The 27,133-nt window shown below is 37.5% G+C and overlaps 2 protein-coding genes across 5 annotated transcripts; both read right to left on the reverse strand.

Moving 5' to 3' along the window:
* Window positions 1-1,045: 1,045 nt before the first annotated feature.
* gpaa1 (glycosylphosphatidylinositol anchor attachment 1) lies at window positions 1,046-14,725 on the reverse strand. Of its 3 annotated transcripts, none has more exons than XM_066680173.1 (13): window positions 14,589-14,725; window positions 12,772-12,861; window positions 11,859-12,038; window positions 11,624-11,735; window positions 9,204-9,351; window positions 8,840-8,941; window positions 6,653-6,849; window positions 5,714-5,910; window positions 5,161-5,314; window positions 3,587-3,658; window positions 3,279-3,475; window positions 2,985-3,155; window positions 1,046-2,659 (listed from the first exon to the last, which is right to left on the reverse strand). In XM_066680173.1, exons 2-13 carry the CDS (start codon window positions 12,843-12,845, stop codon window positions 2,416-2,418), a joined length of 1,848 nt encoding a protein of 615 aa, XP_066536270.1. In that variant the 5' UTR covers window positions 12,846-12,861; window positions 14,589-14,725; the 3' UTR covers window positions 1,046-2,415. The 3 variants fall into 3 exon arrangements, with proteins under 3 accessions (XP_066536270.1, XP_066536268.1, XP_066536269.1); XM_066680171.1 differs by having other exon boundaries at window positions 14,649-14,686; XM_066680172.1 differs by lacking the exon at window positions 14,589-14,725 and adding an exon at window positions 13,715-13,843.
* Window positions 14,726-18,245: 3,520 nt separating this feature from the next.
* Window positions 18,246-23,511, reverse strand: LOC136707633 (lactose-binding lectin l-2-like). 2 transcript variants are annotated; one of them, XM_066681819.1, is made up of 6 exons: window positions 23,390-23,511; window positions 23,063-23,089; window positions 22,417-22,562; window positions 21,478-21,552; window positions 19,640-19,748; window positions 18,246-19,561 (listed from the first exon to the last, which is right to left on the reverse strand). In XM_066681819.1, exons 1-6 carry the CDS (start codon window positions 23,448-23,450, stop codon window positions 19,491-19,493), a joined length of 489 nt encoding a protein of 162 aa, XP_066537916.1. In that variant the 5' UTR covers window positions 23,451-23,511; the 3' UTR covers window positions 18,246-19,490. The 2 variants fall into 2 exon arrangements, with proteins under 2 accessions (XP_066537916.1, XP_066537914.1); XM_066681817.1 differs by having other exon boundaries at window positions 21,478-21,612.
* Window positions 23,512-27,133: the final 3,622 nt, after the last annotated feature.

The following is a 27,133-nucleotide window of genomic DNA, read 5'->3' on the forward strand; positions in this document are numbered from 1 at the left end:
ATCCATATACACTATATGCCATACATTTCTCATTCATTCATTCATTATCTGTAACCGCTTATCCAGTTCAGGGTCGCGGTGGGTCCAGAGCCTTCCTGGAATCATTGGGCGCAAGGCAGGAATACACCCTGGAGGGGGCACCAGTCCTTTACAGGGCAACACACACACTCATACATTCACTCACTCACACCTACGGACACTTTTGAGTCGCCAATCCACTTACCAACGTGTTTTTGGACCGTGGGAGGAAACCGGAGCACCCGGAGGAAACCCACACAGACACCCCCCTCTCACAGAACACACCAACTCCTCACAGTCACCCAGAGTGGCAATCGAATCCACAACCTCCAGCTCCCTGGAGCTGTGTGACTGAAACACTATCTGCTGCGCCACCATGCCACCCTAAATTTCTCATGATCTTGTTTATCCAACATTTAGTTTGAAAATAAGAGCCTGTTTACTTTCCTCTGCAGTAACAGCTTCTACTCTCCTCCAAAGACTTTACACTAGATGTTGGAACTTTTCTGCGAGAGCATGCATTCACAGCATTGATAAGTGATTTCCTTATAGGGCTAGGATGATTGGTTCCGAATCATGAACACCACTCTAACTCACCCTAAAAGTGTTCAATATGTGCTCCATCACTGTAGAGAATATCCAAAACCGCTATAAAGGTCAACAGCTTAGTGCAGAGGGATTTAATAGTCCTTTAGCCCATGTTTGGCATTGGCATATTGACTACTACTCAAGCTACTCAAGAGCATCCCATTTAATTTCATACTTTTCTATGGAGTTTACACAGCATGTGGATGAATGGCTGAAAGTCTGTATATTAGAAAAGTGAATTAACTAATAAATTTATAACTATTTAAAAATGTTTGGGAGCTGCTGTCCTGGTCTTCCAGTAAGATGAGCTGTTCACCTGAAAGAACCTGGTTCTTCTTGGATATAAAGCCCACCAAGTGGAACACAAGGATGGGAACAAGCAAAGGGAGATTTCTGCTTTTGTGGGAGTTTATTGTTGTTGGTTATGGCTTGAGGTTTGTTGTTGCTAGCTTAGGTTTACAGAGGTTGCTGCTATTTTGTTTGATCTTTGCTGCTAGCTTCAGTTGAGGTTATTGTTGCTGTTAAGGTTACTTCAATACATTCTCTAGCTAGTGCTTGAGGCCTAGTTGTACTGCTACTAGCTTAGCTTTAGCCTAGCTTCATATTAGCCATTTTGAAAACTGTTGATTGCTTTTCCCCTGTTAAAAATCTCTACCACCACTTCTGGTGTGGACAGGCAAATACAGGGCGCCTATACACTTCCATGTTAGGATCAAACCTGTATATATACACACTAGGCAAGGGGTGGGTTATTTGTTAGGGAAGTGGAAGTAGGAAGTTTATTTGTTTGGCACCATCCACAGTCCACCCAGTAGTGGTTGGTTGGTTGGTTTTAGCATGTTGGATTGGTTGACTTCTACTTTACTTCTATAACTACATCACACACTCCTTGTTATACCCATCTCTTGATACCCCTAGATGCCATCATACAAAATAGAGGGTGGGATGTAACAGTCACATACTGGGGGACATTTAGTCATTTAGTCATGGGTGCCCGTATCTTCCTGTGTAATTTATTAGTGTACAAATGGATATTGCCAGAACATAAGAAAAGAGAAATATGACAGTAATTAAATTATTATTAGGTACAGTATGAGGATACTTTAAGGAAGAGCTGGATGATGTTAGCACAATGTTTAGAGAAGGTGTCTACTTAGCTAACTGGCACTTTCAGGTACATTTTTGTTTATTTTTTTTTATCATAGCTGTCTATTTTTGGAATGCTTTTCCAACCAGTTCAACTGGCTCATGAATTATTTCTCTGAGCATTTACATTAATATTAATAAATCGGTAAAGTACACAATATGTTATTTACCAGGTGCTGTTTGTCTTGTGGATGAATAGACAGGTATACACAAAAACATACTTTTTCTCAAACTCGGCTCCCCTGTTCAGAGGCTTCTAGCACATGCAGCGATGCAAATATTACTCCTACTGAAGATTCATTCCAGTGTCAAATAATGTTCCTTTGTTTAGTCACCTGCCACCTTTTTTCATATGATCAATTAGCTCAAAACATAAGCACTCCGTACTGAAAAGGCTCATGAAAACATACAACAAAGCACTTGAGGGGCGGTACAAAGTTTCCTCTTCTATAATTCCCATTTTGCCACTTTTTCCATTCTTGTTCAATAACAGAGCTCATAACAGAGTTTATGTTCCTCAACACACACTCTTTGGATTAACGTTAAGACCCTCCCCTTTCTTCTTTTTCCTTTCTAGTTGGCACATAGTGGTTTAGGGTGAGAGGGTTGGTCCAGTGCTGAGCTGATCCAGTTTTTGTCGTCCCCCCCTAAGAGTTAAACAATTTACTTCCAGAACAAGATGTTCCAGAACAGCAGCCAACAGGGATAAATTAACAGTGCCAACAAGGGGTACACCAGAGAGCCATAGAGAGCATGGTCCAGGATGCCCTGAGAGATGACAGACAGAAAGAGCATCCAGGCCTCTGGCAGAGTGACCGGTGCTTCCTGAAGTTCCTGGAAGATGAAGACGCAGTACAGGATGGTGCAGCCGGGACTGAGCAGCACCATTGCCAAAGCACTCAAAGCCCTGAGAGACAGAGAATCACAGGAGACATGGGTGAGCTCTGATCTATATCAGGAACAGGCAATTCCAGTCCTAATGTGATGTGTCATTCAACTATGTATTTGGAAATCTAGATGTAAACACTTATTCACAGCATTTTGACTAATGCTTTTTCTAGAAAAACTTGTTCACAGTGGTGTTTAATCTGAACTAGACCTCTGAAGCATTTACATTTGTTTTATAGCAGTTTTATTTGATGTTATTACATAACACTGACAAAATATGCATTTTGCATATTAAATAAAAGGGCTACGTTTTGTAACACGTGTCTTGTGTCTTGTTTATTTACTTGGGCAGATGTGGTGTGACGCAGGCAGCAGCCGGCACCAGTGTGATGGCTAAGATGAAGCCCAGGGAGAAGTTGATGAGAGCAGTGCAGCCCAGCAGCACGGCTAAATACAGCAGAGCCACCAGCTTCAGTACCCTCCAGCCCTGCTCTGTTCCCTCTCCAGAGATAAACCTGAGATTAAAGTTGTGAAAGGAAGAAATAATCAAAAATAAATTTTACATATACACACAGAGAGAGAGAGAGAGAGAGAGAGAGAGAGAGAGAGAGACACTGACTATCAGTGAAACACAGCACCTGTGTGTGTTATGTGGCAATGCCAGGCCTGCCGTGTAGATGGCTATAGCTGTGAGAACCACAGCCTCAGTCTCTGACACAGGAAAGTGCTCCACAGCAGTCTCCTGAGAAAGCACCGGCAGAGTGTACAGAGCCACCCCTGTCAGGTGACTAATCACCACTGGTGTTAGCACAGACAGAACCCCTGGACTGGATGGCTGTAGGGAGGAAAGATCAAAAGATTAGAGCTAGGCTGCACAAGGTCCATTTTATGAATAATAAAACTGTGTAAGACAGTTGTAGCATCACTATAGCCTGGTGATACTGACCGGTTCCACCTCACCAGCTCCATCTTCAGTTACTGGAGTTGGAGTCCCCAGCTGGACCCACAGATCTAATGCCTGTCGTAAAGTCAAGGATCCTTCGGTATCAAACACGTCATTTAACATACTGATTTAGGTTTTTATTTTTTTTATTCTTCAAGACAAATGCTTTATATTTCAGTCAAGACGACTGTAGAGTTCAAGATTTCATTATTTATCACTATATACACTGATCGGCACCAAACTTCTTCAATTTCTTTTTTCATTAAAGGCTAAGCACCAGCTCTACGAAAGTGTCAAACAAATAAATACAGTGGAATTTGAGTTCCTAATTTGTGTTTATTGATAGTCAGAAAACATGTTATTTCTTACTAATTCAAGGAATAAAGTTTAAAAGACCCCCCCCCAAAAAAAACACTTTAATAGGTGTCTTGCCTGTGACGTAGATGGTGGACAACAACTCTAAAAGTTGCACTTAATTTAATGCAAAATGACGAAAAGGTGTGTTGTTTTTGGCTGCAATCATTCAATGTACAGTGGGACATCTGCACAAATGGCCCAAAGATCCCAAAATATCCAGAAAATGGACTAAGTTTGTCAACTTTAAACGGGCACTTTGGAAAGGACCCTCCGCTCACTCCGTTATCTGTAGCTCATTTCACTGGCGCTTTTCCAACAATATGGGCATGTAAGGACACCAACGAAAGGTGTTCAAGAGCCTCTGTAACATGGAGGTAAACAGGGTAAGGACACTCACTTCGCCTGTTTTAGTTGGTGTTAGTTAACGTTAGCTTGACTCGCTAAACTCGGTGTCTCAGATTATACTCGGCTACGTAGCTGCATTACGGAGGTTTATAGTGTCGGATGAATTCGAGTTCGATTTACAAGAATAACGATACCTCTAAATTTGAGTTTAGCTTATTGCTAGGCTACTGTCATGAATAATGTTGGTTATTTAGTTATCGCTAGATACTGTCATAACAGTCAGTCATAACGGTGTTTTACCGCAGTGTTGTTCAGCTGTTGTCCACCAGTGACATCACGGCTGCGTTCAAGAATTTCCGCAGCGAGCTCGGGTTTTTCCGTCAATTTAATAAAATTGTCAGTTTTAAAGCAAATTAAGCTGCTATTTTCATTTTAATTCATACTTATATATGTCAGTAACTAAAATAATGTGAAATATTCATGGAGGTCCATTAAGTGGTGCTTAGCCTTTAAGATAATTAAGATTTAAAATATTTTGAATGATATGTAAATTTGACCAAGACTTTCTCTTCCATGTCATAGGTTATGGACCAGATTATGCTGCGATAAAGGCAAGTCCAACAAAAAATATTTAAATAAATAAAACTTCCTTGGAGCTTGGTGTCTTTTTTAAGATCTACAGTAAATCTTGTGTGTTGTCTTGTGTTTTCACCTATTATTTTTGGCTTTGAAATTTTTTACTTGTATCTGTTTTTATTCTTTATCTTACATGAGACTGACATTATTCCATTTTATAGACAGCATTTTGGACAATACTTTATCTATTAAAAACTCTGCAGTGAAAAACGTGGATGGAGCAGGCAGTGTGAGGATACGCGCAGCAGCAGGATAGCGGCTAGTAGGCCAAATGCAGGCATGTAGTAGCCGATGGAGACAAACCGAGAAAGTGAAGGCATGAGGTAGAAGAAATATGACTGATGGAGCCGCTCCAGGAGATTATTCAACTTCCGGAACATTCCCTCCAACAACCTGGTAGACAGTGAGTGAGCAAAGATCAGGACAGCATTTAAAAAAACTGACAATATATATTTCATTAGACACAATAAGAACGGCATTCATTATCCAAGAAGTTACTGAATATGTTGCTTTTCTTCAGAGCCACAACCGCATGAGTCGAAAGCGACCTTTACCACATGCTCACCCAACATTTCTTCTGAAATCAAGGTTAAAACAGATATACTGTCCCCATTTACTGCTGCATCAGCTTCTACACCTCTGGGAAAACTTACACCAGATGATGGAATATTTCTGTAATGATGTGATGATAACATCTGAGAGTCAGGTACCAGTGCTGGATAAATAGATTTGATTACTCGTCCCAATGGTACTGAATGAGTGCTGCATCACTCCAGAAAAAACAATGCACACCTGCCGACTGTAGTGGCATCAGTCTTGTATTGTCTGAAGCTGTTGACACCACGGACGGATGCAGCTTCAATGTGGTATCGGAGGAAGAGTCCATGGTCACCCCAGGGACGCCCACTTGCCTGCTTCAGTACCATCAGCATCATGGTTTGGACAGCATGTGTGTAGCCGTCTGCAGAATCCCAGTCATTCCTCTGGAGCTGAGAGATGCCAAGAGAGTCACAAAAGTAGCCAGATATGTCCAGGCAAAACTAGGAACATGCACTACATCCCAAAGTATTACAAAACCCATTTCCAGAAAAGTTGGGACATTTTCAATTAAGTATCAATTAAGTAATTTTAAAAGTGTGCTTTTTTCTGTAGAAAATGACAAAGAATTTAAATCTTTTATTGTATACTGTACTTAAATGTTATGAAATGAATAAGGAAATCTGGTGAAATACTAGTCCACATAGGGCAAGACATGACCCCAAAGTTGAATGAGCATGATGTTCAAGCCCTCAGATGGCCCTGCATAAGAAACTCATGCCAAAGTGATAAATAGTGCAACATGAGCTTGGGAGTATTTATAAAAACTGTTGTCAGGTGACAGAATTTGCCAGTGCATCAAGAAATGCAATCTCTTCAAGAAACCATACTCTTTCACAAAAGAAAAGAGCACTAAATCAATTCTATATGAATCCACTAACAAGTTCTCTGGGCCCAAGAAATCTCAAGTGGTCCAAAAGACCGTATAAACAGGTGCTGTGCTCAGAGGAGACCATGTTTCAGATTACTTTCCTGAAAGAATGGGTCTGTCCCAATTGTTATCAGTCATAGGTGAAAAAGCCATCTTCTCTCAACTTGTTTGAATAGTGAATGATACAGTAACCTCACATTACAGATGCTACAAGAAACTTCTTGATATTTTCTAGGATTATTTTATATTTTAATTTTTCCTACCTTCCCCTGAATGGTGCAGAGGACTCCTATCTTCTGGCAGAAGGCATGAAAGAGGTTAGCCAGATCCAAGTTAGGGAGTTGCCCATTGAGACCTTCCAGAACCAGGTCCAGACTGGTAACGACATCACTGCTGAGTTCCAGTGAGATAGCAGCCTGGATGGATCCTGCCCGGCCCTGCAGAGGGGAGAAGTTCATACCTGAAATACCAAAAGAAAACAGGCATGAAAACACATCTAGTTAAAGAACACCAGACACTGCATTGTGTCATTCAGAAAAGCTTTACATCATGTGTAGCATCATTTAAAAAATAAAATAATATCATTGATTATTATACCAAATGATTGTCATTAAAATTGGGAAATGCTGGATTTATAAAACGTTTTCTCAACATCCATTATATAGCTTATTTAGTGGACATCACTATCAAAAAACCTACAAACAAATGCAGACAACTCAGAGTATATACACATTATAATCATAAATGTCTGTTAAAATAAATGAGTGGTTACATAGTTCTACATAATTACAGTATATGAAAAAAAAATCATGTTTAATCAAAGGGTTTCTTTATAAACTGGGATGCATGTGATTTTTTGTCAAAAGTCTTGGAGAAGGTTGTCTTTCATCAGCTTTCTTATTTTTTAAATAAACATAAAACCATAGACACATTTCAGTGAGGTTTTAGAGCACACCACAGCACTGAGTCTGCTCTTCAAAAGTATTAAGTGACATACTTTTAGTTGATTCAGGAAAATGTGTTGTTTTAATTCTCCTGTACCTAAGTGCAGCTTTTGAAACAGTTGACCACACCATCCTGTTAGATTGCCTGTTGTGTGGTGTTGGCATCCAGGATATTGCGTTGAAGTTTTTTGCCTCCTACTTGGAAAATCAAACTTTTTCCTGTTAAGATGGGAGAGTCTTCCTCTTGCTTTCCTGCATCTATTACTTACGGTGTACCTCAGGGCTCTATCTTGGGACCCATCCTCTTCTCTTTGTACATGCTCCCTCGTGTCAATTTTTCAAAAATATTATATTTCATATCATTGGTATGTGGACAACACACAGCTTTATCTTCTGCTGAAATCTAGAGAAAATTGTTCTCTGAAACTTATGTTGGAGGGCTTGAGGGACTTAGAGTGCTGGATGTCTAAGAACTTTCTCAAACTGTACCAAGATAAGACAGATGTGATAATTTTTGGAAATCCCAACTTGAATGGAACCATGGCCAATGAAATGGGGCATCTGTCATACTGTCTAATGTGCAAAGCCAAGTAAAAAAAACCTTGGTTTAATTTTTGACACTGATCTTACATTTGAAAAGCAAATAAGCACTGTTGTGAGAGGCAATTTTTTTTAACTCCAACATATAGTTTAACTTTAGTGAATACTGTCTTTTAAAGACCTGGAAACAGTTATTCATGCTTTTATCTCCTCTCGAATCTACTACTGTAATTTTCTGTACCTGGGGATCTCTCATTCGAGCCTGTTACGATTGCAGCTGATCCAAAGTGCAGCTGCAAGGCTTTTGACTGGTACTAAGAAAAGGGATAGTATTACCCCTGTGTTGGCGTCGTTGCACTGGCTTCCAGTGAAATACAGAGTTGAATTTAAAGTGTTACTGTTCGTCTTTAAAGTTCTCAATGGCCTGGCTTTGAAAAATATATCGGATCTTCTTTGTCTTCGATCTACCCCATGTGCCCTACGTTCCCCTAACCAATTGCTTTTAGACACCCCTAATTCTCGGTTGAGGTTCAAAGACGAGCATTTGCTGTAGCTGCCCCAAGACTTTGGAGCAGTCTCCCACTCTTCATAGAGAAATCCCCTACAATAGTGACTTTTAAGTCCAATTTGAAACCTATTTATTTTCTCTGGCATTTGGGTCTTTTTAAATTATTTCAGCCATTTTTTCTGCCTTGGTTTATGTTGTCTTGCCATCAGTATCTCTTCAGTATCAGTATCAGAATCTAACAACATTTTGTTGTTAGATTCTTTTATTTGTTTTATTTCATTTATATGTATGTTTTATAATTTTACCTGGTTTTGTTTGTTAGTTGATTTTATTGTGCAGCATTTTGGCTGACATTCACTGTTTTTTAAATGTGCTATGTAAATAAATAAATATGACTTGACTTGATGTGATTGATTGTTTCTGTTTCTCCTCAAAACAGCAGAGAGAAGACAACTCACCGGTGATGTTGGTGTGATGGTATCCCTCTAACCAGGCTTGCATGCCAATGAGATCATGTTCATTCACCAGAAATATGATGTCTTTTGCCCAGTAAATCTGATCTGAGATAAGAAGAGGGAATTATATTTTTATATTTAAGTGCAACATAGCAATTAGTCTGGCAGCTACTACCAGACAAACATAAACACAACATCCCATCTTCAAAAAATGGAATGGCATCGTTGTTATTATTTTTTGCTCACAGCATAAAAAAAATGAAAATAATTACAACTCAAAATTAACAAGTACTTTAAATGCAAAAACTCCAAACTTATTTTCAGTGCAAGCTTCGTGCATTTAAACTGAAAGTATAAAGCATCTTACTTCTAAAGTACTGAGCTAGGCCCAGTAGGAGGCCCACTGCCTGATTGTTCATGTTGTCTGGACTGCAGGGCGCACTGAGCACCAAAGCTTCTGTCCGTGGGGCTCGAGGAGCACGCAAAATCCCATAAACATTAGTGCCTTTAACCATCTGAAGGAAAAGACGGTGAAACAACAACCAATTAATTATATTAAATATACGCAATGTTTATTATGATGGGTGAATATATATTTGAGTTTCAAAGATATTGATAAAGCCTGCTTTTAGGGAAAAAAAAGCTAGTTTAATGGTGCATCATCCCATATATTGTAGCTTTATGCTTAGGAATAATAAACTTCCTCACTGTAATTAAGAACTATACTGAACTGTCAACCTCTATCATGACCCTGAGAGCAGCTCAGATGCACATTTTTAGCTGAAAATGTATTAAATCCTAGTCTTTCGGTAAAAAGGTGTGTGTGTGATTAGACAAACAAAAAGCGTGTGATTAGACAAACAAAAAGCGTGTGATTAAGCAAACAAAAAGCGTGTGATTAGACAAACAAAAAGCGTGTGATTAAGCAAACAAAAAGCGTGTGATTAGACAAACAAAAAGTGTGTGATTAAGCAAACAAAAAGCGTGTGATTAGACAAACAAAAAGCGTGTGATTAGGCAAACAAAAAGCGTGTGATTAGACAAACAAAAAGCGTGTGATTAGACAAACAAAAAGCGTTTGATTAGACAAACAAAAAGCGTGTGATTAAGCAAACAAAAAGCGTGTGATTAGACAAACAAAAAGCGTGTGATTAGACAAACAAAAAGCGTGTGATTAGACAAAGTGTGTAATTAGACAAACAAAAAGCGTGTGATTAGACAAACAAAATGCGCGTTATTAGACAAACAAAAAACGTGTGATTAGACAAACAAAAAGCGTGTGATTAGACAAACAAAAAGCGTGTGATTAGACAAACAAAAAGCGTGTGATTAAGCAAACAAAAAGCGTGTGATTAGACAAACAAAAAGCGTGTGATTAGACAAACAAAAAGCGTGTGATTAGACAAAGTGTGTAATTAGACAAACAAAAAGCGTGTAATTAGACAAACAAAAAGTGTGTAATTAGACAAACAAAAAGTGTGTGATTAGACAAACAAAAAGCATGTGATTAGACAAACAAAAAGCGTGTGATTAGACAAACAAAAAGCGTGTGATTAGACAAACAAAAAGCGTGTGATTAGACAAACAAAAAGCGTGTGATTAGACAAACAAAGCGTGTGATTAGACAAACAAAAAGCGTGTGATTAGACAAACAAAAAGCGTGTGATTAGACAAACAAAAAGCGTGTGATTAGACAAACAAAAAGCATGTGATTAGACAAACAAAAAGCGTGTGATTAGATAAACAAAAAGAGTGTGATTAGATAAACAAAAAGCGTGTGATTAAGCAAACAAAAAGCGTGTGATTAGACAAACAAAAAGTGTGATTAGACAAACAAAAAGCGTGTGATTAGACAAACAAAAAGCATGTGATTAGACAAACAAAAAGCGTGTGATTAAGCAAACAAAAAGCGTGTGATTAGACAAACAAAAAGCGTGTGATTAGACAAACAAAAAGCGTGTGATTAGACAAACAAAGTGTGTAATTAGACAAACAAAATGCGCGTTATTAGACAAACAAAATGCGCGTTATTAGACAAACAAAAAACGCGTTATTAGACAAACAAAAAGCGTGTAATTAGACAAACAAAAAGCGTGTGATTAGACAAACAAAAAGCGTGTGATTAGACAAACAAAAAGCGTGTGATTAGACAAACAAAAAGCATGTAATTAGACAAACAAAAAGCGTGTGATTAGACAAACAAAAAGCGTGTGATTAGACAAGCGTATGATTAGACAAACAAAAAGCGTGTGATTAGACAAACAAAAAGTGTGTGATTAGACAAACAAAAAGCGTGTGATTAGACAAACAAAAAGCGTGTGATTAGACAAACAAAAAGCATGTGATTAGACAAACAAAAAGCGTGTGATTAGACAAACAAAAAGCGTGTGATTAGACAAACAAAAAGCGTGATTAGACAAACAAAAAGCATGTGATTAGACAAACAAAAAGCGTGTGATTAGACAAACAAAAAGCGTGTGATTAGACAAACAAAAAGTGTGTGATTAGACAAACAAAAAGTGTGTGATTAGACAAACAAAATGTGTGTGCAGGAGCAGTGCCGGCCACAGATTTCTGGAATCTAGCCCGTTTCTCCCTGCTGCATTTGTTGTAGGAGGTGGGTATCAGCAAGAACCACATGGTCTTCACTGGCCTCGCCTTCATTAACCTCCAGAGTTTTAGATTTGTGTTACAGCTTTACAAAGCATAATGCTGATAAACGAGAATCTTAAATTAATGACAAATAAATAAGGATGTATGTGAATGCACATCAGTTAAGAGACTCACATATCGCTCCTTGTTCTCATCAGGAAAGGGCAGAGTGCGGGAGAAGCTTTGAGTGAACACTTCCAGCCCTCTGGCCTGCATAGTTTTCACTAGCCAGTCTACTGGCATTCCCCTGCAGACAGAGAGACAGGTAGAACATATGGGTACTTATAGGTGCATAAATAGTTGGAAATTCATAAATAAACTTGAAGCATGTACTTTATGTAAACTCGAAAGCACCTAGAATTCTACTTACCCAACCTTCTTTTTGTGAGCTGCAAACTCCCTCCCAGTGGCCAAGGCTCTCTCTCCTGCAGGGAACCGTTCCTCCACCATTGTGGACCCCATGGCATTCTCAGATATATATGTACGTAGGGTGAAGGGTTCAAAAGCTAGGCCCATGAACCAGGCAAGCCCAGCCAGGTAGCACACCAAACTAGCAGGCAAAAAAAAAAAAAAGTAAGAGAGCAAGAACATGAGTTTTCTCTTCGATTACAAACACACTCCACTCACATACTCATCTGTTCTCATCAGTTTAACATCTGATATGTCCTGTATATATAAATTAACCCATGAAATGATGACAGAATTTTAAACATATGATGCTTTCCCACTGCATAGTATCTGCTCTACTTGACTCACTTGGTCCCTTGTTGGTTTTCCAACTGAAATGTAGCCAAAGAGAAAACCCTCTAACTGGAACCTCAGGCTTTGTAAATCACAACAACGGCAGCAGTAATGTTAAGCGGTGTTTACTCATTGTGTATTCACTTGTTGATTTTCATTCTTGTTCTTGACTGAACACAGCTCCTTGCCCCAAAACCCTTCAAAACACCATGGTACACTTTTATGAGCCGCCATTGTGAGTCAGATAAAACATGCTCGCTACTGTAGTAGTGGCTAGTTTGTGCTGGAGGTCTGCATTTTGCCCTGTAGACAAATCTCTCTGATCAATCAGCATGCTAAAATTTACACGTCACGTTTAGTCACTACTCTGCTGCTTGCTGGGTTGGAACCAGGTGTGAACAGGGACTAAAAAAGTACCCATTTGCAGAGACCAGGTACAAGATTTTCCTGGTTGATCCGAGCAAGCACCATGCAGTGGAAAAGCACCAATACATTCCCAAAACAGTAATCAGATTACTTAAGTGCAATGAGTGGCAACTTACCATATAGGAGTGTTGAGACGTGTGAGGAGGCTGGTAAGTGCCTTCCTTCGATTTGGGTCAGACAACAGACCCATGGTTTTAAAACTGTCACTTCATGTAAGAAAACAAGAGACAATACTTAAATTGTTGTTAGTATAGTGAATGATTTACCTTCAGCAGTATACCTGGTAACACTTTAAATTAAAGCCCGCTAATTACGGGGTAAGTACAGAGTAAGTACCTATAAAATAAGGTGTAAAATAAAAAATATATACTGAGTAAGTAAAAGGTATGATACTAGAAATATGTGGTTATTACTGGGTATCTTACAGATACTTTACAAATAAGGCATGTAACTACATTCCGAATCCATTTGTATTAAGACATTACATGTACATAGCTGACTAATGATGAAATGGATGTTTCTCTTATGCTCTTTCTTATTTGTAAAATGTGTGTACGATACCTGATATTAACCACATATTTCTAGTATCATACCCTTTACTTACTCAGTACTTACCCAGTAATTAGCGGGCTGTAATTTAAAGTGTTACCAGGTATACTGCTGAAGGTAAATCATTCACTATACTAACATAACTAATGTTAGTAATAACTAATCACACCCTTTTTTATGCGTTGTCTATACTGTGTTCACTAACATTAATTTCTCAAAACATCTTCATTTTTGCTCATTCTTTATGGTAAATAAAAATTAATACAACAAAATTATGCAAAATATGATAGATATATTTTAGGGCCAGTTTCATCAAATTGTGCAGTGTCAAACAACATTGAAATTCCAATTTTGTTTCATCATTAAAATCCTATTAACTCTAGCATTAAGCTTTCATCTGAGACTAGGAAACTGACAAGTAATGTATACCAAACTAATCTGCGCCAAAGTTAGTATAATATGACAACAGGCTGAATATAAGACCAATCTCAACAACACCACCGAAAGCACCTCATATATCCAGTGAAGGGTGTATTTGAGAAGACTGTAAAAGGCGTGTGTGTGAGCAGGAGCAGTGCCAGCCATAGATTTCTATAATCCAGCCAGTTTCTCCCTGCTACCTTTAATGTAGGAGGTTTGTTTCACCAAGAGCCACATGGTCTTCACTGGCCTTGCCTTCATGAACCTCCAGAGTTTTAGATTCGTTGCTGCATTACAAAGCATAAAGGCTACAAATAAATAAATAGATCAATAAATAATTAACTAATCAAAACTTTACACAGGTAAAGGTTAGTGGATAAAAGGTTTAGACCCCTGTAAATGAAAACAGGCATTGAGCATGGTCTGTATTTTGCTAAATTTGAAAAGCAGTTCAGGCTGAAATTTCAACATGAGCGATTGAGGCTTAGCTCATGTAGGTTGAGTAGGTGAAAATGCATCAACAAAAAATACTTACACCATAATCTCATGTTATATTTGAAGCAATGTATCGTTACATCAAATTCTTTCTTATGATATAGTTTTATAATATTGGAGGGTGTTTCGGTGGCACAACAGATAATGTCGCTACCTGAGAGCTCCAGCTTTTTGCGCCCATGAATACTACCACGACCATAATCTGAATGAATGAATTAATGGATAGATACGGTTTACTGCATTGTTGTGCGTCATTGCATTGTTTTAGACCACACCGTTTCATTTCCCCCCCTTGTACTATAATTGTATTTTGCTTTGTTTTGTTTTATGAAACGTTCAGTGTTCTGGTAGTGTACAGCTTTGTATTCTGTGCTATTGTATCTTGTTGCATTGTGAGAAAATGAGGCAGCGTGGCCAACATAATAAAAAACCCCCACAGCAAACACGTTTAAGAACGACGTATTCTTACCTTAAAGCCTAGAGGGGTATTAATAAAATAACGAAAGTGTACAAAAACGCAGAAACACACCCTACATTCATTTCAGCCCGCGGTCACAGGAAGTAAACCAGCGCAGCAACTTCCGGTGATTCGTCAGATTTACAAACACCACTCCAGAGAATTTGAGTGAACATATGATTTACAGATCAATGATTCGCAGAAAACCGTCAGAAACCGACAGACCGTGTGCAGCAGTAAACAGGACTCTGACAGAACTTGAAGTGGTTACATAATTGGTCCGTGTGGTGAAGGCTACCTTTTTAGTGAACTACAGAGTGAATGAATCTATGAAATCTGCGCTGATTAAACGTTAGTGTTGGTGTGTGATTGACAATATCTAGCTATATACAATAAATTGAATCCACTGGGTGTAAAAGCCGACTTTTTATTAGTGCACTATAGGGACATGAGATTAGTAAACTATTTGAGATTTTCCAATTGTCCTAAACTTTTCTTTCTTACCATTTTCATATCTTTTACATATAGAAGAATAATTAGAGAAAAAGTACTTCCTGTCCAGTAAGGTTGTTTTTTCATAAAATGATATTGTGATTATGCCAAACACAGTGAGTATAAACCCAATATGGGCTTTATTTCCACAACAATTCAGATTTTCTTTGCACATTTTTTAGTTAAATAAACTCCTTTGCAGGGCAACACACATTTACACTTTCACTCACACACCCACACCTATGGACACTTGAGTAGTCAGTCCACCTACCAACATGTGTTGGACCGTGGGAGGAAACCCATGCAGACAAAGGGAGAACACACCTTTGACAATTGCCACTACATTTAAAATGAGAGTATGTTGTTTGGGAGTTTCAATGATACTTCTATACAGCCCTTAAAAGGTTATTAAAATCGTCTTGGCCTGTGTTGCACAACACTGAACTACTAACAGTGTGTTTCAACCAGATGATATTCCACAACTCTGAAGACACGTATGTAGTGCAGATTTAACCTAAACACAGAAATTAAACTTCAGGAAATTGACTCTATTTTATATGTTGAAGAAAATAATGAAACTTTTATGAATATTTAAGGGGTTACATGAGTGCTGGGTATTTACATCACTTTTTTCAATGTATCCACCACTTTTCCTCAGTGCATATAAATGTTAGTGTGTGCTGCACTAATATGAGCGGATCATCCAGTGATTGCCTTCTAAATCCACAAAGCATTAAACCCATGCCAAATGAGTCAGACATGTCCATGAACTCGTCATTTACATTGCACCACAAATATACAGTAAATGTACATCTCTTATCTGTTACTGTATATATGTTGTAAAGTAATTTACCCTTGAGATATCACTGGTGTGGTTGACTAAGGGAAAGGCCCTTTCTGGATTGTTGTACAATTCAGAGGAAATGACTATATGTTTATATTGTTTGTGTGAAAAGGATCCAGATAGTGATCAAGAGAGAGCGAGGTAAATATTGTAATGATAAATTGGGTTAGGAAAGCAATTTCTCCAAGAGTGCCACATCAAACCAAACTTTACCTACTGCTATATCAATAACTACCTGTAGGAGTCAGCACTTTTACTCTGCCTTTATTGATACTCAACAGTTTATATTTAAATTTACTCTATGTAAGCTCTAGAAAAACAAAATCCCAGACGTTTGTGAAATTCCGCCCGGACATTTTTTTAAGTCTAAAAAAGAGGATATGTCCGGGTAAAAGAGGACGTCTGGTCACCCTATTGTTGCTTAAACAAATCAGTCCAGAACAACAAAAAAAAGGCCTCTGAAAGACTATTGTAAGCCCATATGTCTATACAGCTGGGTGAAATTTGATGGACGCTGCTTCAGCTACTTTAGCAAAGAAATGGACTGGACTTCTTACATCACAAATCAGCATACCGGTATCTTAGTGACTCTTATAGAGCCACTTATGAAAATGCTAGTTTGATGCATTGCATTGTTGGGAATCTCAGCAAATGTCACAGGTATTCAGTAGGTAAGTCTGGCATAGCATATTAAGCCAACGCTTTGGACTGCTTTTTTTGGTCAGCAGCGTCTACAAATATGTGACCACTGCCCATAAAACTAAAACCAAGCACCTGAACCACAACTCCCAACAACACTTCACCACAATAACAAAAGAAAGCTACACCTTGCTGAACCCAGTACACAATGGATGTACAGATGTGCTCTAACCATCAACTTACAAGTCACTTATCCTGCAACTATTATAGGGACAGGCTACCAAAACTGGAAATGCTAAAACCCGGATGGTTCCGATGCCCTAATGTCTAACCAGTTACATTTTCAAAACCTCTTTTCCTCATGGGAAAAAAAAGTATATATATTCATGTGCTAAAATAGTAATTTTTGAACCACTAATTTGTACTAAATCACTACTAATATGTCATTTAAATTATATTAAGTTAAATTTAACTGTGCATACTTGTTGTATATTGTTCTGCTACTCGTAAAACAATTTAAGGAATTTAGACAGCGTATATTGAAGTATAGCTTTGTACCCTATACTTTCCTGTAAGTAACCGCTCGGTATAGTGTTAGTGCTAAGTAACTTGTGTTGTAACTTGCTTTTAATTGAAGGGCTGCTGCCACTGCTGAAGGACATCCTAGCAGAGACACTGGCAACTCTAGCGTTGTACCCTGTATACCATAACATGTTTTTATACCATAAATTTACAGGACACGTGCTGTAAATTGAAGTGGCAGGAATTTGAATTTAATTTGGTACCCTCTCTGTAAGTACATGCTAAAATGTGCTGATCATGAAATAAATATTACCCATAATAAGTTGAAGGGCTACACAGTTTGAACTGGTATAGGTAAACACATCACAGCTCCACGAGTTGCCTTTAATTCAGCAGATGAGGGTTTTGATATATGAATTGTGATTTGCAGAGTTGTTATTATAATTATCCACCTGTTAGCTCCAGAAACAATGCAATCAATTTACATGGTTATTTTGGCGACGTGTGGTCCAGGGGCATAGCCATGGGTGGGTATTTACTTCTTACTTTGCTCATTCACTTCTTACATTACTGCTTTATACTGAGTGGCAGAGACTGGTTTAAGTTTTCATAACTGTTATCTTTCCAAGTGTGTCATTTTAAATAAAAAAAGTTAGTTTCCATGTTTTTTTGTATTGTTGTTTGTGTCAAAAGATGAACTTTAAATACCTGAAAATGATAAATGTAGGTTGAAGACATTAGATTTTAACTGTATTTATATTAATACTGTTAATACAAAATGATGTAATATTTATATTCAGTATATATACTCAGTGGGCGGCACGGTGGCGCAGCAGGTAGTGTCGCAGTCACACGTTGGTAGGTGGATTGGCGACTCAGAGATGTTCATAGGTGTAAGTGTGTGTCACCCTGTGAAGGACTGGCGCCCCCTCCAGGGTGTGTTCCTGCCTTGCGCCCAATGATTCCAGGTAGGCTCTGGACCCACCGCGACCCTGAACTGGATAAGGGTTACAGATAATGAATGAATGAATGAATGAATGACATTAGAAATTTACATAGAACTGGGTTCATATAGAAATCTTGAATGATTGTACATACGGTTGTGTTACAGGATTGCTGATTGGTGGTTGAAAAACTGACGCATAACTGGTAGTTCAATGAAATAATGGTTTATTTTCATCCCAAGTGCAACCAAGAGTGCCATAGAAAAAAAAGACCCAAAACTAATCAGACAGAAAAAAATATATTTTTGCACATTCGCACTAGTGATTAGAGGCAATGAACACACACACACTCAAACTAGTGATTAGGGGCAGTGAACACATACACCCAAAGCAGCCATTCTCGGTGTCCAGGGAGCGTTTGGAGCTTAGGCCTTGCTCAAGGGTACTTCAGCCATGGATGTTCCCGCTGCTCTTTGGGATCGAGCCGACAACTTTCCGGTACTAAACCCTGTCCTCAGACCATTAGAAAATGAGCTAAGACCATTGAGATTCATGTAGGAATAAAAATTTACTTGTAAAAACGGGTCAATTTGACCCTGAATATCATACAAGGGTTAAGAAAATTCTACCATGATAGAGAAAGCTAACTCCACAGACTAAGTATCAGCAGAGAATGCAGACCCCCCTTTTCAGCCATTTCCCAAAGCTAAGCTCATCAGTCTAACCCTACCCTTTCGCTAGGGGACTGGTGTGGTGTTACCCATTTGGAGAATAATCTCATTCTCCTCATTCTCCATTCTCTTCTGGGGACAGTATGTTGGCTAGAGCATACCTGCAGTGGGTAGTCCCACTGGCCCTGCCCACACCAGGTAGAGCTTAAGGCATGCAGGCAGAAGGCTCACCTAAAACAAGAATAAGCAATAAATGTAATAAGATACAGTTTCTTAATAAATGACTAGGGTTCTTATAGGGTAATTATAACTAAACAATTATGAAACTTGGAAAGAGGAACATATAAATCAGATATTACAGCATTGAAGAAATAGCTCATTTAAAACCCCAAATTACACATTGACTGGCACTGTGTTAAGATTTTCTATAACACATTAATGTAGATGTTTCATTAGACTGTGTAAGACTGTTATGACTGACATAAGGCTATAAAAATCTCTGAAGGCTTATTCCAATAAGCTTCAGTTTTTAGTACACCCTCTATGGCGACTTACACTGCTTTTGTGACATCTTTATAGACGTTTATGTAGGTTTATGGTAGTTAGATATGAAAAACTTTTGTAGGTGTAGACTTATGAAAATTAACCTACAGTAAAATGTTACTGGGATTTCTTTTAAACGTTTCCAACTCTACATTGTTAAACTCTTATGAAATATTCTGAGAAATGAGATTTGAATTAGAAAATGCATTTAGTAAATGGAAATGCTCTTATGCTGTCCATTTCACTGGCGGTCAGAATTTCAGGCAAGTTTCTTCACACAGACGAAAGGATGTTTAAGTGTGCATGGAATGTCATTCCAGTCTTTCGTTTCTGAAAGCAAAGGAAAAAAAAAACTCTAAGAAAGAGAGGAATGTTATAGTATGTTTTAAGCTGTGAGCTTTAACTTACCTCCAAAGTTAATATGCACACAACACTCTCCTTTAGAGAAATTCGGTTCATCTGGGTTCCACTTGGTGTAATTGAACTTGGAACCATCTGACCAGATCCACATTTTTTGCTGAAAGGCCAAACAGTCAGTTATTTAGAAAAACATGCAATGGGTAAATGTATCTGTAAAGTTTAATGAAACTGAAACATACCATTAAAACTTTTTAAACATTTTTCTACATTCACTGCCCATTGATCAAATACAGTAGGTGCAGTTTCAAAGTGTTAAATAATATATATATATATATACACCCCATGAAAATCTTTGTCTTTTTGAACATATTTAAACATATGGACATAGGAGCTTCTTTTGAACAGTACTGAGAGATGGAGCTTATGTAACTAAACAACTAAATCTGAAGAAATTACTTATAAACATAGGTTCTAAAATGTAATCAAGAAAAATGCACATTTCCTGTGAGGAAAAAGTCAGGACACCCCCACATTTATTACTGTTTATATTTAAAATGTCTATATTTAGAATCAGGTGCACCACACCAGCTGCAAATGATTAGACCATCGTTAAAGAGGACATTGAACCCCAGACATTAGTTTGATTTGCCCTTGATTCTTGAAATGTGTGGTATCATCATGCCAGGATCTAAAGAGATCTCTGAGGCATTCAGAAAGAAGGTTATAGATGTATATGAGCCTGGGACGGGATGTAAAAAGATCTCAAAACAATTAGAAATCAGCCATTATAAACACTACCACATGTAGCTCTTACCACAGTTGATGTCAAGGTAAATATGTTGATTTGATTTGATTTTCATAGATAGATTTTCAAGGAGGAAACCCATGCTGTCAAAAAGACATCAGGGCAAGACTTAAATGTAAGAAGATCTTTCCAAACACTGAAGCTGAAGTGGACATGGACCATGCAACATGACCACGACCCAAAACATTCTAGTAAATTCACAAGTAATGGCTCAAACGTAAGAAATGGAGAGTTCTGGAACGGCCAAATCAGAGCTCGGATCTTAATCGTACTGAGATGCTGTGGGGTGATCTGTGCATTCAAGAAACCCCTCAAATATCACACAGCTAAAAGAATTCTGCATGGAGGAGTGGGAAAAACCACCTCCCAGTCGATGTTGGAGACTGGTAGATGGTTACAGGAAACATCTAATGGAGGTCCGGGGGAAATACTAGATATTAGGGCATAGGGTGTCCTAACTATTTCCTCACAACAAATTTACATTTTTGTTCATTACATTTTACAATTTATGTTTATAAATAATTTCTTCAGTTTTATTTCTTTATTTACATAAGCTCCATCTCTTAAGCTCTCTCATATATATATATATATATATATTTTTTTTTTTTTTTTTTTTTTCTATTGATTTTATTAGTGTAATTGCAGTGTATAGGCTCTTACCATGTATGTGTAAACTGACAATGGTTTTATATTTGTTGTGGGCAGAGTACCAATTTTCCTACTTATTTAGCCATTGCCAATTCCATACCTTCCATTCCCCAGTCACACAGTGTTACCAAGCTGGGATAGCGAAGACCAATACAGCCTTCCTCTGACATGAAAAGCCATGAAAAGCCAGTCATCGCATCTTTTCAACATCATTGTACATCTGTACACACCTGGAGTAGAACACTAACTCAATACCCAAACTTTTTAAGTAAGATTACAGAGGGCTGTATTGGCTAGCATCATGTGCTAAGTTATGAGGGAGCAGTAGGGCCAATTGCTTTTGGGACGACTGGCCTCAGATGCACTGAAAGCACTGCCACAGGAAGGAGCCCCTGAACATTTATTTGAGTTTGTTCCACTTTCATTACTTTACCTCCTGACAGTCTGAGAGTCCAATCCACGTAGGATTCTCCTTCGAGTCGTGAGCACGGATGAGGGCCTTCACCATCTGATAATCATTTTCATTGTGTATTGAGATCAAATTGGCACTCATATTTAAACAATGATTCTAGACAGAGAACAAAATATATCAGCTGTAAATGTTTATCCCATGTAATGATTACTTTTTTAAGATTTAAACAAATGTTATATCTGGTTCTATAAGACTGTTCTTTAGGTATTTCTTTTTTCTTGTACATTTATTAAAATAGATCAGTGGGAAACCATTACTATTAGGGTTAGACCTGTTTGGGTAATAAATGTCAAAACCCACATTTAGTAATCAACAGAACCTCACTGAGTGATTCCACTATTCATTGATGCATTTATTCATTTGAGTTGTTTTAAATAAACTGTATTTGTTTATTGTTTCACGGTGGAGTGATACATGTAAAGGGTTTTAAGACAAAATAGTTTAAGAATAGTTAAAAAAATGTTTAAGATGCTTACATTTGCAAAATTATTATATTTTCCACATTCTAAATCTAAATAAAGGTTTGCATTTCAGGGATTGTGCAGAAATATAAAAACAGTTGGTATTCCCCTACATGCAGGAAGACTGAACAGATAAGGCAAGGCACTGTAAGTTTATTAAATGTCAGATGTCAGCTACAGTGACAGGATTTCATGTCCTGTTTAACGGTTGTGGTTTTTGCACCACTTCAGTAGACGCTTTAGTAGAGATAAGCATCTGTTCCACTGGAGGTGATATATGAGAATAGGTTTTTTTTTTGTTTTTTTTTTTGTCTACCATCAGTTTTCCTGTCTTATATATCTGTTTTTATTATAATTCCTTGGTCTTAATTTTAAGCATCAATTTTGACTTGATAGCATTTCTTTCTTTCTTGGACCAACAAAATAGGATAGGGCTTACCTCAGCAGAGGCCCAGGCCATGGCTTCGTTAACGTACTTGATACATCGTTTGCCATAAGTGACCCATCCTGATGGGCACTGAAGTGAGCATGAAGACTGCTGCACGATAAAATACTCTTGTTCCGAGTGTTTGTCTTGCTTAGAGTCTAAAAGGAGTATGAAAACCGAATAAAACCAGTTTAAGTAACAAATTTCTTTAACAAAGTACAATAACCATGACCTGTCAAAAATGATATTTTAGAAATAAAAGTATTTAGAAATTTTTGAGAAATAAAGTAAAATGTCTTTATTTTTCATTGAAATTACTATCACCACAACACCCAACTGCAATTAACAAATGTAAAATAAACAAATATCATGAATGACCACCCTCTAAATTTTTTATTAACAAACATTACTTGTGTTAACAAACATTAAATATTTTCGTTTTTTTTTTACTGCAATCATCTAAAAGTGTTATGAAGAGAGAGACGGCAAATAAACAAACATAACCCTCAGCCGTTCTGTAAACGTCTGAACAAACAAGCAATTTTGTAATAATTGTGACAGGTCAAAAATAATCATTTCATTAATTTCATTCAACTTTTGCGCAATTATTTGTGATTTTATTGACCATTGAACTAAAATTGGCAGCATTTCTTCTTACCTTTCATCAACTGATCCCAGAATGAGTCTGAAAACACACACAAAAAAATAGTGTTAATGAAATTCAATACATTGCTCTGGAGAATAAGAATACAAATTACAATATAAAGTCAATTCATTACATGGTGCAGGTGTCAAAACCAGAGCTTAAAGGTACGAAAGTAATAAGGTTTCCGTCTTAAACACGATTAAGTTTGTAGAACCCCTAGTATAAATAATCCAAGAGGTAGGATTTAGGAAATCCATTGTTTTAACGACCTATTAATCCAGAGTTAAAGGTTTCAGTAGTAATTCTCTATTGGTATTTCACTGAAATCCAATAACTTACCAAATGTAGCTGAAACCATGAAGATTACAAAAAGCAATAACAGTTCCATTAGATGAGCCATATTTGAGCTGTGATTTTATTCAGAAATATGCACCGTGGTGTGGATGAATGCCAAGTCAGAGCCCAGAATAAGCCGAGATAGAGCGAAATAGAGTATATCCACCCTCAGTTACAGCTGGTCTCCTCCCTCTCTGCATATCAGGCAAACTGTCATTCACATGTATAATTGGAACACATCAACACTGCCTGAAATTTCAGACAGTATACTTAAATTTCCCAGTAGATGCCAAAAATTAAGAAGTTGTGGACACATGCTTGTACACTTTTTAATCTAAAACTAATTCATCCTGCTATTAATAGGGAATTTGTTCCCTTTGCTGCAACATAGCTTCTACTCTTCTGGAAAGGTTTTTGGATCATTAGTTATTTTTAGATAGAAGGACTGTGAACTTTTGAAATAGTAATGCCATCATTAAGACAAATTCATATGGCAGAATCATCAGTAGCAGAATTATGATGAAAATTCAATATCCAAAATGTCAATGTAATCCTAAATTTGTACATGCAAGTTAGAGTTATACATTCAAATTACGCATTTACATTTGCCATTTCATACACTTATACTGATACTTCATTTACTCTGGGATCTGAATGCTTTATTAGATGAGCATCCTTATTTAAATGGAAATGTATCTCCAAATTTTAATTTACATTTTCATGTGATCATGCGAAAAACTGTGTCAAAATAATCATTAAAATGTTATTCACCTGATATGTATTTGCACTCACATGACGATGTGTTTTAAATATAATTTTCAAACTCACCACCATTGGCCCTGATTGGCTGACTGAGGTAGAATGCTGTGAAAATGAAAATATAACCTTACATTACATTAAATTTTAAATGCACTTTCATGTCACTTGAGTGCAAATGCATACTAGGTGAAAAACTTTTTAATTATCATTTTGACTATTGTTGTTGTTGAATTGTGAACTCAAACCTGCATGTATGAATGGGGCATTTATATTCAAACTTCGCATTTTAATTTTAATTTTGCAAATGATACGCTTTCATACGGCCATGGATTGCACAGCATAAAGAGGTCTGACAGGTCTTTTTCTTCCCCCTCCCAGCCACTAACTAAAGACAACTCAGAGTCATTTGATCGTTACCATAAATGTCAATGGTCTTCTTAAATGTGTATATTTTGTTTATACTTTTAGTTTTGAAGCTGAGGGAGTTGCAGTTTTATTTTTACGCATATTCATCTGTGGAAACCCCCAAAGTTTAGGACATGACTTGTAGTGATAGAAACTGATATTTAGTGACCTGAACTGTACAGTTACTGTATAATGTTGGGTTTCAATATTATGTCTGCAGTTCCAAAGTAAATAATCTAGGGTTTATAAAGAATATATAATTATTTCCAGCTACGAACCTTATCGTAGCTAACGAATCTGTGATTTGTTAATTCAACCTTTATTTAATGGACCAACTGGAGTTTGTTTTGTAAAAATAAACAAATTTAGAATCTGATGCTGCAACACACTCCAACAAACTTCAAGATGGGACAGGGGCACAATAAGTGAGAAAGGTTTAAAGAATACATTGTTCTAAAGCGTTACACTAGATGCAGGTGAATATAAACGGCAGTAAAGGAGCATTTACCAAAGGCTCAGACTTTGCAGCAAAAATAGTTTTTAAAAATAGGACACATTCGTGAAAGAATTGTCAAGCGGTTTAAACAGAATATTTTTCAGTAAAGATTGCAAAGGATGTAGCTCTTTCACAATCTACTGTTCAGGTAATCTCATGAAAAGATTTAGGGGAAATCAGGGGAAATCTATGTGTGTAAATATCAAGTGAAGAAACCGCTGCTGAAAATGTGTAACCATTGAGCTGTCAGGTGGTATTTTTTAGGAGACTGTCATGCTACGGGCGTAGCCACATTGTGGTAATATACATAAGTATTCACAAAATACCTGGAAGCAAATTTCATTCATCGGTTAAAAAGCTGAAGCCTAAGAAGCAAATGCCTTCTACCACAGTGTAATGACCCAAACTTAAAATTCCATTAAGAACTATCTAATGAGAGGTTTTGAAATGGTCAGCACAGTCCCCTGACATAAATATCATATAAAACTTAACCCCACTGCAAGATAGCCCTAGGGATCTTCTAAAATGAAGTGTGAGCAGCAATTCACACGACAAAACTAAAAAGTCTTAGCTGCTGCAAAATGGAAGCTGTGGTTTCTATCAAAGAGATCTGAAACTTGACATTGGGACAAAAAGCATTTCTCTGTGAACTGAGGCCTTGTATCATTTACCCGTTCAGTGTCTGGGAGTTATGGGTTATGGATTATCCATAAAGTAGTGGCTAAAGAGTTTCAAGTCAAACATTTACATCAGAATATATTACGACTTAAAATCAGTCAAGAACAACAAGTGTTCTTTGTTAATGACTTAAGAATTCACACTTGAACCTTTAGTATTTTACTGTCAGGTTCATTGCTCATTTACAACCAGAGCACTGAAAGCGAAACTAGAAGCAGATACATAAACAAATCTAGTGAATCATAAATCTTGTAGAATTTTTCCATTGACCTTGGACAGTGTTATTTAAGAGAAACACAAATCAAAGTGAATTATCAGAGACACAGAGAAGCATCGAGACACAGAACTGTGCTGAATACAGCTCCAAAGCAGTAAAGATCCTTCAGTCCTGAGTTGCATCAAACTGCATCTTCGTCTCTCAACCGTCGAAAGATACAAACAAAATTCCAGCTTTGTTTTTTAAGTAAGAACTATATTAATCGGACACGTAAGTAGAAGTAACTTGAAGATACCTAAAGAATGTTTTCCCTGAGAGATATCAATCCATATGTGAAAAGCATCCAGGGCACAAGGCAGGATATCCTACAAGAACGAGCTACTAAAATCCAAAAGGAGATTCAGCAGGTAAGATTTTGTCGCTTTAAACTAGATCCCAGAATTTTTGTGAGGTTTCTATAAGCAGATCTCTTCATGTTTTCCCAAAGTTCTGCTTGGTGCTTTGTTTTCTCTCAAACAATTTTAAAGTTTGGAAATGGCATGAATAAAAGTACTGACAATACTGAACTTTGAGCACCGTAATGACTTGCGATGACACTGGTATTTCATTACAATAATCTGAGCATTTATTTTGGATTTTATATATTAGTATTCAACTCAATTTAATTTAATCAATTGAAATATTAGCTAGTGTTGCTGTAACAGAGCTCCAGGGTCTTGAGTTGTGGGTTTGAGCCCTGCTCCAGTCTGTGGGGAGTTTGGTGTGTTCTCCCCGTGTCCGCATGGGTTTCCTCCGTTTCCGTCCCACAGTCCAAAAACACGTTGGTAGGTGAATTGGAGACTCAAAAATGTCCGCAGGTGTAAGTGTGTAAGTGAATGTGTTAGTGTGTTGCCCTGTGAAGGACCGGCACTCCCTTCAAGGTGTGTTCCAGCCCAGTTATTCGGGATGGGCTCCGAACCCACTGTGACCCTGATCTGGAGAAGTGGTTACACAAAATGAATGAATGAATGAATGAAATATTAGCACTTCTACTCAATGATACTCCAAAATATAAACATCCTTTTTTATTTTAAACCCTCAAATTTGTCATTAGAAATATGAAACCTGATTTGGTTCTGTTGGTTTATTGTTTAAGAAGCAGCTAGTACTGGTTTGTAATATTTTCATCAAATGAATACAGGTTGTGGCTTAC

The sequence above is a fragment of the Hoplias malabaricus genome, chromosome 9, assembly GCF_029633855.1.
Source record: "Hoplias malabaricus isolate fHopMal1 chromosome 9, fHopMal1.hap1, whole genome shotgun sequence".
NCBI lineage: Eukaryota > Metazoa > Chordata > Actinopteri > Characiformes > Erythrinidae > Hoplias > Hoplias malabaricus.

Coding starts and splice junctions, on each gene's coding strand:
- gpaa1 (XM_066680171.1), bottom strand. Junction 8,942..9,203: donor CCTAGCTCAGTACTTTAGAA/GTAAGATGCTTT, acceptor TTCTTATCTCAG/ATCAGATTTACTGGGCAAAA. Junction 6,850..8,839: donor CCATCACACCAACATCACCG/GTGAGTTGTCTT, acceptor TTGGTATTTCAG/GTATGAACTTCTCCCCTCTG.
- LOC136707633 (XM_066681817.1), bottom strand. CDS start 23,450: ATGGCTCATCTAATGGAACTGTTATTGCTTTTTGTAATCTTCATGGTT. Junction 21,613..22,416: donor TGGCCTGGGCCTCTGCTGAG/GTAAGCCCTATC, acceptor TTCTCTGTCTAG/AATCATTGTTTAAATATGAG. Junction 19,562..19,639: donor TGTGCATATTAACTTTGGAG/GTAAGTTAAAGC, acceptor CTTTGCTTTCAG/AAACGAAAGACTGGAATGAC.